Below are 12031 nucleotides of genomic sequence, written 5' to 3' on the forward strand. Positions count from 1 at the left end.
GTAGTCATCACTGTTGCTGTAACTCTGAGAACTTCTGGAAAGCTCATCCCTCTCCATGTAGTCCTGAAGGTAAAGCAAAACCCCCCTTCAGACAGTGGTAGACTATGACCTGCTCAGTTAATCTTCATCATTGGCTCAACTCTCTCTTGTAATTCCCCTTTTTGGGTGGAGAAAACCGTGCTGCAGAGACTGAAGGAAAGCTAAAATACTTGGCTTAGAAAGAGAAGATTCCTTCTCTTTGAGAAGCAGGAAAATCTGTGTCACCTGAGAGTCAATCTGCATGTGGGCTTAAATCCTGCTATTGAGTTCCCATGTTGCAGGACTGTAAGACATAAAGTGTTATTTAATTATTAATGAGTGGGTGTCCACACCTGGTGTCTCAGCTGATAAGGACTGTCTTCCATAACTTGTGGGCTGACTGTGGCTGCTGAGGTGAATAATCTATTTTAAATACTCACTGGTTTGCTTCACTATTCACTATGGAATTGAAAGCATTTATCATTTCTGAGAAGCATATATTTAGAGATTTTCTTTTATGTTCCACATTAAAGGGCTCTGCATATTTATTAGCTGATGGTAGTGAGCATTATATATTTCACATTTGTTTGTGGTTGCCTGTATTTCCTGCTGTTAGCAGTCCAGCAGAAAGCCAAAGGAAGAGCTTACAGCAGCAGCAGCACTTAGGCTCTTACACGGGATTTTCTAAAGAACAACACACTCACACAGAGCTATTTTCAAAATATGGACATTTAGAGGTAATCACAGACAACTAGGCAATAATAACTGAAATGCATCTTCTGTCTGATTGTCAGTGCTTCTTTTATGTTTTTAAGCTTACAGTCATGTCACATTTTGCCCTGGCTGTTTTGCGTTTCATATGTCAAAGGTAAGTGCTAATTTTTTAACACAGTGCTGATCCCTGTTTTAAGGCTGGTTAAGTTTGGTGCTTGCTTTCTGCCAGCAAGGTTTTACACAAATGTGTACACCATTTTGTGATGCAGAACATACTAGTGAAACCACTGGATGTTTTATTTTCTTTCCCACTTAGACAACAAATGAGGTATGACTGCTGCTCCCTAATGGGTCCTTTTTTTTCCCTGAGGAAACAAGTTTCCAAGGCTTGCACACTTATAGTAAGCCTTCTGTTTTCTTCTGTTTCATTAGGGTACACTAATCTTTGGTGAGGTTCTTTATATGACTCCATATATGTATTTCACAGGCTTCTCCTCCTGCCTCGGGCTGTGTTGGGATACGCCGGAGACATGGGCGGCCCGCCAGCGTGGGGACTCCACTCTCCGCCGGCAGCCTAGGGGTTGTCCCCCGTTTGCAGGGCATCGGGCATTCCCACGAGAGTGCCAGTCGCCCAGGTGGACTCAAAACCAGGCGAGGCACGCCCGTGGCGGCGAAAACAAACAACCGCGCTGTCCATTTCCCTCTGGGCGCTGCCAGCCCGACGAAACGGAGCCGCGCAGGGAGCGCAGCCGGGACCGGTAGGGCGGAGAAGCGGGAGGAGCAGGTGAGGGCGGAGAGGTGCCTCCGCGGGCCGTGCCGTGCCGTGCCATGCCATGCCGGGGGCGGGCGCAGGAGGATGCTGAGGCCGGCCAGCGGAGCGCATCCTGACGCAGCGGCGGCCCGAGCCGCGGCGGGCGGGCGGATGGCGGGCGGCGGCGGAGCGCCGCGGGGCTGAGGGGTGGCGCTGCCGCCGCGCCTCTCCGCGCCGTGTCGCGCCGCGCAGCGCTGTGCCGCGCCGTGCTGTGGTCGGCCGGGCGCCTCTGCAGGCTGGCCCCCTGCGGCTGCCTGCGGGGCGGCAGCGGCGGGCCGGCTGCCGGGATGATCCGGTTCCGGAGCTCCAGCATCAGGTCGCTGAGCGCGGAGATGAAATGCACCGTGCGGCTGCTGGACGACTCCGAGATCTCCTGCCACATCCAGGTGCCGGCGCGGAAAGGGGCGGCGGCGGCGGGGCGGCTCGGGGGGCGGTGGCTCTGGGGGCCGGGTGCGGGCGGCGGCTCGCAGGGCCCGGGCGGCAGCTCGGCTGGGCTCGGTTCGGCCAGGCTCGGCTGGGCTCGGTCGCGGCCGGAGCTCCGCTCCCCGCACGCCCCGTTCTCGGCGGGGGCTCCGCGCACCTGCGGCGCGCCAGCAGCGGCTGCTCCGCCGCCTCCCGGTGCTGCGCCACGGCGTTGCACTGCACGGCGTGGAGCCCGCCCGGCCGCTGCAGGAGCCGCGGGATCCGTCGGGCTCCGGCACCCCCGGCACAGAGTCCCCGCTGGCGAGAGCGGCGCTCTGGGCTGCGGTGGCCCGGGCGAGGAGGGAAATCCCGGCGGCGACTTCCCCGTCCCGCGAGGCGGTAACGGGGCGCCCCAGACGGCACCGCAGGCTGCTGAGCCCATGTGCGGGAAGACTCGCTCTCCGACACTGGGAAAGCCCTGCCTTGGAATGAAGGCCCGCGGCGTGCGGTGTCGGGAACCGCCGTTGCCGAGATAGTGGGCAGAGTTCAAAATGAAGCTCTGCCCCCTCTTCCTTTTCATCTAAGACAAAAGATAACTTGGAGCAGGCTTTTCAGTGATAGTAGTTGCTGTGTGGTTGTGGAAAAAAACCCCAAAAAATCCCAACTTCGCCGGAGTCCTTCTTCCTAATTACTTAGTCCCTCTTTTTATTCCTCCAAGTAATAAGGATAAAGATGCTAACACTGAGGAGTCTGTGCTTTTGTGGTGGAGCAGCGATGTTTGTAATGCGCAAAAGCAGGGGTATTTCAGGTGTTCTAACAGGAACTGTAACTCTGGTTACACTATGGAAGACTTACAGATTCTTACAGTTTTAACTGCAAGCATTAAAATCAAGTTACCCTCTGAAATTTCCGTAGTGTTCACAGAATAACAGATATGAACTTGGCATCCAGAGCAGAAGGTCTGGATGGCCTTTTAGGAAGTTGTTTGTCACTCACAGTTGGTATTTCTGCCTCTCTGACAGAAAGAACTACAGCTTTAAATCCGGTTGGTAATCTTATACTAAGACCATTACGGCTGAAAAACTCTAAGTGCCATGAAATGCAAGTTCCATTTTTGCTGGGACCAAACTATGTTTTTGTTAGTTCCAATGGAGCTAAATAACACCAGAAGAGAGTGAGATAGTTCCAACTGAAAAGGACCTAAAACAATCATGTAGTCCAACTGCCTGACTTCTCCAGGGCTGACCAGAACATAAAGCCTGTTACTGAGGGCATTGCCCAAGTGTCTCTTTATAAGACACGGGCAGATTTGAGGCATCAGTTCCAGGAAGCCTTTTTCTGGTGTTTGACCATCCTCTTGGTAAAAAATGTTTCCTGGTATCCAGGCTGAACCTCTCCAGATGTGGCTTTGAGCCATTCCCATTCCATGTTGCTGGACGCCAGGAACAGACCAGCACTCCCTCTCCAGGTCCCCTCCTCAGGGAGCTGTACAGAGCAATGAGGTCACCCCTGAGCCTCCTTCTCTCCAAACCAGCAAACCCAGAGCCCTCAGCCACTCCTCACAGGATTTGCCTTCCAGCCCTTCCACCAGCTCTGCTGTCTTCCTCTGGACCATTCCAGGACCTTCTTCCCACCCTTCCCAGAGTGGGGGGCCCAGCGCTGCACACAGGACTCGGGGTGAGGCCACACCAGGGCTGAATCCAGCAGGATGATCCCAATCACAGCTGGTGATACTGTGTCTGCTGCACCCCGGGATGGGGTTTGCCCTCCTGGCTGCCCGGGCACACACTGCTGGCTCACCCTGAGCTGCTGCCAGCCAGCACCCCCAGATCCCTTTTGCAGGGCTGCTCTACACACACTTCTCTCCAGTCCATTGTGTACTAGTTACTCTTGAACAACACGTAACCTGGAAGTAACGGGAAATTACTGAAAACATTTTGTACATGTATCATTCTAGTGCTCTCATTAATGAAGTTATAAGATGGTTCTAAGATTTATTGAGTAACAAGCAGCATGGCTTTCAGAGTATTTTCTTGAAGTTTAATGCAAGCTTTGCATAACTTATTTTAATAAATTTAAAAATTATTCTCTTTAAAAAAATCATAAATTTAAGGTCAGATTCTGAGATGGTGTTATGACAGCTCTTTGGGCTTGAAGTATTCAACAGATTTACATACGCTGAGAGTATTCCCTTCAATGCCTACAGGGTAGAAAAAAAGAGTTTCTTTAACACTTTAGCTGTTATATTAGGCAAGGTGAAGCAATGAGCTCAGAACAAGTTGTATGGTATTGCATTGTTGTGGCTCATTCTGCAGGCAGGAGAAAAATCACTGTTGAAAATATTTTAACTATTAGAGTCCTAAGGATAATTCTGAAGATTGAATTCTGTTATAATCTCATTTAGAACTTGTTTGCCTGTGTCTGCACATTGACAAAAGCATTTAAATTGTGGGAATAGCTCAGGTTGTTTCTTTATCCTCCTGTGTGTGCATAGCTTTTTTGACACTAGAATGAAGTAATGAATCCCCAACCATTCAACTTTTTTTCTTTAGTCTCTTTGTCAGACCTGTATTTGAACTTCATAATGTGGACAAAATTTGCTTGGAGCTTTAACAATACTATTTTTTTTTTTTAATGAAAGGAACTGCCAGTTGCCTGTTATATCTATATGTGCATATTGATGTATGTTCACTGGGACAAAATAGCCCTGATGATGTGCTGCTGGGTGAGCAGTAGAGATGCCAGGGTTGTGCTGGCTGGAACATGTTGGACAGCTGTGTTTTGGTCATTAAGAGGATAAGAAATCCTAATTCTACAACACTGAGAAATGCCATCAGAGTCTCCTAGGGACACAGGATGCAGGAAGGAATGTAACAACTGAAGTTCTTGCTGTGCATTTTCAGGGAAAAGGGTAGGGAAATACGTAGCTAGTCTAGATGATGAGGTGTGTAGGCATGATTTGATACTGTTTAGCACACCAAGTTTTACCAAACCCTACTTTTTCAAGTGTATCTTTCCAGCAATTGGCTTGTACACATAGATTAGTATCACAGGAACCTGGTACCATATCTGGGCAGAGTGTATGCTAATTTTCAGATGTACTGTAGGTCTTTGGCCCTACAAAATATGCAACCAGAATTGTATGTTACTCATCTAAAACACTGGGAATTTGTTTTATGAAAAATAAACAGAAACAGATATACTTAAAAGCTACATATACATATGTGTGTATTTTTTTCCTTCTCTAAATTTCAGTGTTTAGGTTGGAAAAGAAAATACATGTTTCTTTTAATTATTAAAGTTCTTTCAAATCAGTGTTTCATCAAGCCACCAAACTAATAAAGCGCTTTTGGAAATTACATTTTTTTAGCAAATAGTCTAGTGACAGCATATGGTGCAGTGTGGGGAGAATCAGAAGTGAATCATGCATTTTTAGACTCCAGCCAACTAGTTATCGAGTTGTGCATCTGCCATGTAGGTCACCAAGTTGCTCAAGGCTAGGTTTGCAGCTCAGAGGTCAAGACTCAATGCATCCTTCTCCTCCTCTGAGAGACTTTGTGATTGCGGAATAGATGAAGTGGTGACAGACACAAGAATGGGCTGGGACCCGAGGGACACCTAACTAATTCTTATGGTGATGTTTATTTTCCCATGATTTTTGTTTGTGAAGGCTCTCTGTAGTCAGACGGTCGTATAGCAGCAGGACCGTGAAGCGGCTGCGGCTCAGCTGAAATGGAGAGGTTATGAAAAACAGCCTGAAGGGCCAGTGGCCACTGTCTGTTTCCATTTGCAAGAGAAAGAGGTGACCTGCTTGTGCAGCCTGCCTGATAAAGCACAGAACCAAGGTTTGAAGAGAGCAGTGGGGGAAGTAGGTCTTCAAAACTATTGGAAATGAGTTTGGAGCAGCAAGAAGACCTCCTTTTTGGAGGTATTAATGAGATACTTCTCTTCTGACTCAATGACATAATGGGTAAAATCTTCCAGTTTTGCCGACTTCAAGCAACAACTTCAAGCAGCAATTTAGCCTTTTAGTAGCAATAGCCTAGACCAAGCCTTGGTTTAACCCGTGCCACTTGCTTACTCCTTAATTCAAGTTTTGCTTTACTACTTGAGACGTTCAGGTCCAGCTGTGTATAACTGGGGATAAGTTTGGCATGACTGAAGCTTTTCCTCTCATTTAGAGCTTATTATTGAAAGTGGTATGAACTTTGCTGTCTGTGTGTTTATTTGCAGAAATACTGCATGACTGGGTTTCTTGTGCCTCAGCACACGTGTAAAATTTTGTTGTAATGGGGCCTTTTTAATGACACAGGTTTTGCTTTGAATGAGCTTTCCTGTACAAAAATCTGTTTTGATATTCCCAAAAATATAATTTGGCTATAATACTGATTTTTATTTTTAATTGTGTCTAAACAGTTATTTGATTGCTGCTTAAAAGAAAAAACTTTAATTTCTATGTTTGTCCAGATTTTGAACAAGGAGAAGATGTTATTTTTAAAAACTGGTTTAGGAATCAGGGAGAAAATATAGCAGAATAAAGCTTTGATTTACTCATGGTCTGTTCTTAGACCTTTTAACTTTTTTTGCAGAATTTAAAATGAAGGTGATAAAATCTGAGAAAACTCACTTCCTTCTGTTGCTGATAGTTCAATAGTGTAGAATGGTCTTGTGCTTTGCTAATCTAATTTTGGGAGCAGCTTCTGTGCAGTTTGAATACTGCTGCCTGTACTTTGGCTAATAATTTATTTGCTTGACTAATTTTTTTTTTTTTAATTTTCTTTTAAATGTGACATACACTGTTCTTTCTAGTTCTTTTTGTAGCACATCTATCACTGAAAAGTTGTCTACTTGATTAATATTATCTGCGTGGTCTGTGTCTTATAGGCAAATGCTAAATTTAATAGATATTTGCTAACCAGATAACACTATTTAAAATTCCCACCCCTCAATAAAAAATAAAAACCAAAACAACATGCTGAAGCAGGCTGTGAAGCAAAAGAGCAGTGACCACAAGTCTCACTGTGAAGGTATGCTGAATGCCAATGATTTAAAAAAAATAAGTGGGAAAGAGAAGGCAGCATGAAAAGGGAAGGCAGAATGAAAATAGTGGCGAGGCCAGAGATGTAAAAAAGGCAGTGAATCATAGCTGTGGAAAGGGAGAGGTTAAGGGATTATGTAGACAGAAGGCAGGAGATTTAGTGAATTTATATTTATCCTGTAAGCGATGTCAGAAGCGTAACCAGCAAGCGCCTTGAGCTGCTGGATTGATACTACAGCGGTTCAAAATAGTAAGATGAGATAAGGACAGAGATGCAGGTTAGGAAGAATTATTCTCTATGTGTTCTGTTGACACATTTTAGAAACTGCTCACTAGGGCTTGTATTCCTGTCTTCATGCTTGAACCTCTAATTGTACAGTTAGAGGCGGTACTCTTGGTGAGAGTTGTACATGAGAGCACTCTCTGATTAAGCTAAGCCTGTGGGTTAAAGCTATCTCTGTTGTAATTGCATGGGTTTGATTAAAGTTGCTGTAATGTATTTATATTCTGTTTGTTTGTTAGAATTTGGTTTTTGTTTTTATACATTGACTATTCTTAAAGATGTGCTCTTAACTCCTTCCAAGGCTGAAAAAGAAACAGGGATAGAGTGTGGTGCTAGAAGTTTACGAGGGTGTTGGCAGTTTTCATTAAAAAATAAGAAACTAATTCTCTTGATGGATTTTAATATGTGTTCCAGAAACTTGGTACTTGCTTAACATTAGTTTCCTTGTCTCTGATAAAGAAAAGGTGCATACCTATGTGCAATACTGCCATATTGCTAACAATTCATAAGCTCTGTTGTTTTCTCTTGCTATTTTTTAAGTAAAAATACTCACAAAGCTGGTGTATACAGGATTTTATCCAGCATATACTAACCAGCAGATGAACAGCTTTACTGTTGGCTAAAGCTTATTAATGATGAATTTTTTCCCCACAATCTCATGCTCTCTGATTAATGATCAAAATCCAAAAATTCTCTGTCCTAAGACCATAATCTTGCCTTTAATTTTTAACTGCCTTTTTACTTTGTGTTGTGATTGACACTGCAATTCATATTTTGATTGCTAGTAAATAAAGGCATGCGTACTTAAAGACTTAATCCATGGTTAAGATGAATGTATGTTTCAGTAAAAAGAAACAATTTAGGTGTTAAGTAACAATATATTGGTGGGTTTGCTGCTGAAGCTAAGGACAAAAAGTTATTAAAAATACAGGTATCCTTACACAAGGTTGTCTAGATAAAAGAAACAAGCTGAAAGGAGAGTTGCTGGTTTAAAATGTAAGTATAGTCTTTTCACTTTTACCTTCCTTTCATTGTCCTTTCAGCTTTGCATAAAATTTTTTACATTCATTGTGGTCAGGCATGTTTGGACACTAGCTGAACAGCAGATGTGGAGCTGAAGTAATAATAAAAGGCAATTGGAAAATCTTAATGCACAACGCAGCACTGCTTATATCTGTGAACTGCAAACCATAATTTTGATCCTGTGTGGTAGGAAAGCGGCTCCTATGAGGTACAGAATGTTGTGCAGGAACTTCATGTACTTTTTTTTTGTTTTGAAAGGGCTTTTTGCACTTCACCACAATGTTTTCTTGTACCTTGATGCACCTGAGTCTATATAAGCATCTTCAGTGCACTGAAAGAGATTGAATAGATGAGGCAGCCAAGAAGAAATAATATGGCAGAATTGAGTGGCCAAAACAATTAATTTGTAAAGAAGTAATGTCTTTTCATGTTTTGGTTGTATTTTCCTAGTTTGAACTGCCTGTGGAGGTTAGAAATGATTTTACAGTCTGTATCAATGCTCCCGAACCTTGAGCTTTAAGAAAAGGAGAGAGTAATGCCTTTCCTATGGGAAGGTGGAATAAAGAGTAGGAACGGTATTTGCTGATCCCTTGTAACAGATATTATATTAAAAACTCAAGTTATAAACACTTAGGTTTAAGAATGGGAAAAATGACAGCTGATTTTTCTCTTCCTCCTCAAAAAAACCAGGTGGGTTGGAAGACTGGAAAGTAATTATCTCTGTGATAAAATACTTGTTTTCTGTAGCACAGGTTCTCGCTCTTTTGGGTATTTTAGCTTATTAAATCAAACATACTGAAATGGCTCTCTTCATCTTGTCATTCTCTCTCTCTTTTTGCACTTCCCCTCCATTTCCTAGTGAAGATAATGTCAACCTGTTGACAATGTTCATAACACCCAGATAATCTTCTCTCCTTTTCCTGTTAAAGTCAAGCTGTCAGCATATGACTTTGGCTGTGCCTTTCCCTGCTGCATATGGAATATATCTCCTTATTGTTCTCCCTTTAGCTGAATTTTCTTGTCTGTTCCTTTATTTTTGATTGGTTAAATACTGCTCATTTTTCTCCCTAGCCTTGTTTTCTCACAGACCCATTCTAGACCTTACAAGTCACATTTTTGTTCCTTCTTTTCACTGTGTTTTTAATTCCTTGTCTGATAGTAAAAACACAGTATTAATAATTCAGCAGTAAATAAATTAATATTAAATCTTCTTTCTAGCATGCAATAATAATAAGTATTATTATAATAATGGTTATGATAATGATAACAACAACAGTAATATCACACTTTTCAAGCAACATCACACTTTTCTTTCTTCACTTCTCCACTGTCAGTTTATATTATCCTTTCCAGCTACAGGGATCCAATTCCTAAAAGTGCTTCTGTTTTCTTCTTTTCAGGGTCATGTTTTTGATGGAGGTCTGTTGATAATCAACTCTTGCCATGTCAGTGTGCTTACAATTTCAAGACAGATGTTGTTCTATGGCAGTTGTAAGCCAAGTGTGAACAGTAATCATCATATTTGTGGTTGCTGCTTATGGGAGTTACTGAAGAATACACACTGATCACCTAGAACTATTATATTTAAAGGAAAAGTTTCCCCTATGGAAACTTGATAGGAAATGTGTTGTACTAATCCATATATGGTTAAAAACCATAAAATTTCTCAAGGCTGTTCACAGTCAGAAATGAGAAGGTAAAGGGCAATATACCTTAAGTTCTTTTTCAGCAGAAGTTCATAAATGGAAATAACTCTTGCAATAGTCAGAAATCTGGGGATTCAAAATAATTGCAGTAAGATACATAGGTATTAAGTGTCTGCAAAAACATTGCAGACACTTAATACCTATGCTCCCTTTGGAAAATATGTTAAATGAGTCAATACCTTCATTAAAAATACAGTTACTTTTCCCTTGTTTAATTGAACCCCAGGAAGAAGTAAGTGATTTGTATTGAAGACGAATTTTGCTCCTTTCATATACATTGTCTCACAATGATGTTTTCCCCATAGCAACTCCCTTTGGCTTAGAACTGTACTTTAAAAAACACAAACCAAGATGATTTCCATCTGACCAATTTTTTTCTCGATGTTATAATATTTAAACTTGCTGTAAAAGGGCAATGTTGCAAAGGTAACTCTGGAACTTCTCACAACACAATGTAAAACCTTTTTTATGCCATCGACCTTAATGCCCACTTCTCAGTTTTTCATACAACTGAAGACTAAAAAGAAATAGCATTGCAAAATGGAAATAAACACAAAATACCCTCATGTTCCAAACCCAAACGGTGTCAGAAGAATTTACTACAGGACATAATAATTTGTTAAATGTAAATAAGGTGAAATTGTGAGGATATTGACTGCAATGGTGTGTATTTCTTTGGTTTTCAGGTGCAGAAACTAGTCAAGCACTTCTGTCTCCATAACAGGGTGTCTGCATGTGAACTGCCTTTTGGACTCTCCTATCTGCCAGTCTTTACCTGGGAACTAGCCAGCAAACATGCTAATTAGGTGAAGCAGTACCGTTGTGTCCTAGTAGTTTGCCTGGCATGGGTGGTGGATTTCAACACTCCAAAATGTTTGGAGGGTTTTAGTAGTCTTAGTATAGATGCAATCTCAAACTTTAAAAAGAAAGAAAAAAAAAAGAAAAAGGGAGATTTTTTTTTTTTTAAAAAACTGAAGATGTATTTTATAGTTTGATGCTATAATATGTGAAATGCTAGCTGTGTTCATGGCACTTTCATTTTAAGTGGAAAATCTGAAGAATTGTGAAGAGGATCTTCAATGGTTTTTGGTCACTAAACCAGGAGGCGCACTGGTTTTAGTAGGTGCTTACAAAACCTCTTCCTTTAGAATATGTGGCTGTAATCTTGGATTTGTACCTGTAATCTGTTCTAGGATGACAGACTTGATTTTTCTGGGGAGTGTAGGGGGCACGTGTGTATGCGTGCTGTTTCACTTGAGTGCTCTTAGAAACAGAGTCTAATACAAAATTACTCTGCACGACTTCAGTTAATAGTGTTCTGTTTTCATTTTTGTGGACACAAGCTCCAAGCCCTATAGAGGAGTGATAAAAGAGATGTGGCTATTTCTTTATTTGAAGAGTACTTTCAAAAATGCAAATGAGAGTGGAGTGGAGTGCTATGCATGCCACAGAAATGCTACAGAACATACTCCTAATCCTATTTATTTAGGATTTTCAGAACAAAAGGCAGCACATCTTTCATATTCACCCTATTAATTTAAAATTGAGAAACAAAGATAAATTCTACACAGTCAGAGGATGACAGCTACTCTTATGTTAGATAGAACAGTTAGCTGGGGTATGAGTTAAACTCTGGAGCTGTGCTGTACCAGCCTGAACTTTAGTGACGTCAAGAATTTATCTTGAAACATTCAGTGTGCCAGTCGGCGGAGTGCACTGCATGCACTGACCCTGCTTGCTCCTGCTCTGTATGAGTTTTCTTTAGCTCCATCCTTGGAAAGGGAAGGAAACAGCAGAGGCTTTTCCAGACGGTGCTGTGAGTGATTCAGTGTGCAGTTTCAGCCATTCACATAAAATCATTCCAGCAGCTTGAAGAGCCCCTGACAGTTGCTAGGTGCATATCCAGGGAGGTTTTCGGTTTTGACTGGAGAATCCACTCACATTTCCTGGGTTTCTGGAGCTTTTTCATATGGTCTCTCAACTGGTACTTAACAGCCATCAGAAGAGAGAAGAGTTGAGGAGTTGTCACTCCTCAG

General features: G+C 42.4%; 1 protein-coding gene across 3 annotated transcripts in view; it reads left to right on the forward strand.

The window, feature by feature from the left end:
- The first annotated feature begins 602 nt into the window (after positions 1 to 602).
- Positions 603 to 12031, forward strand: part of FRMD3 (FERM domain containing 3) — a 134845-nt gene continuing 123416 nt past the window's right edge. For 2 of the 3 annotated variants that reach the window (XM_030237053.2, XM_050987089.1), the window contains exon 1: positions 1808 to 1929. In XM_030237053.2, the coding sequence (XP_030092913.2) occupies positions 1831 to 1929 (99 nt within the window). In that variant the 5' untranslated portion in view covers positions 1808 to 1830. Of the gene's footprint in view, positions 756 to 1219; positions 1517 to 1807; positions 1930 to 12031 lie in introns of those variants that run through there. The other variant, XM_050987090.1, reaches the window with a different exon arrangement.

The sequence above is a fragment of the Serinus canaria genome, chromosome Z, assembly GCF_022539315.1.
Source record: "Serinus canaria isolate serCan28SL12 chromosome Z, serCan2020, whole genome shotgun sequence".
Classification (NCBI taxonomy): Eukaryota; Metazoa; Chordata; class Aves; order Passeriformes; family Fringillidae; genus Serinus; species Serinus canaria.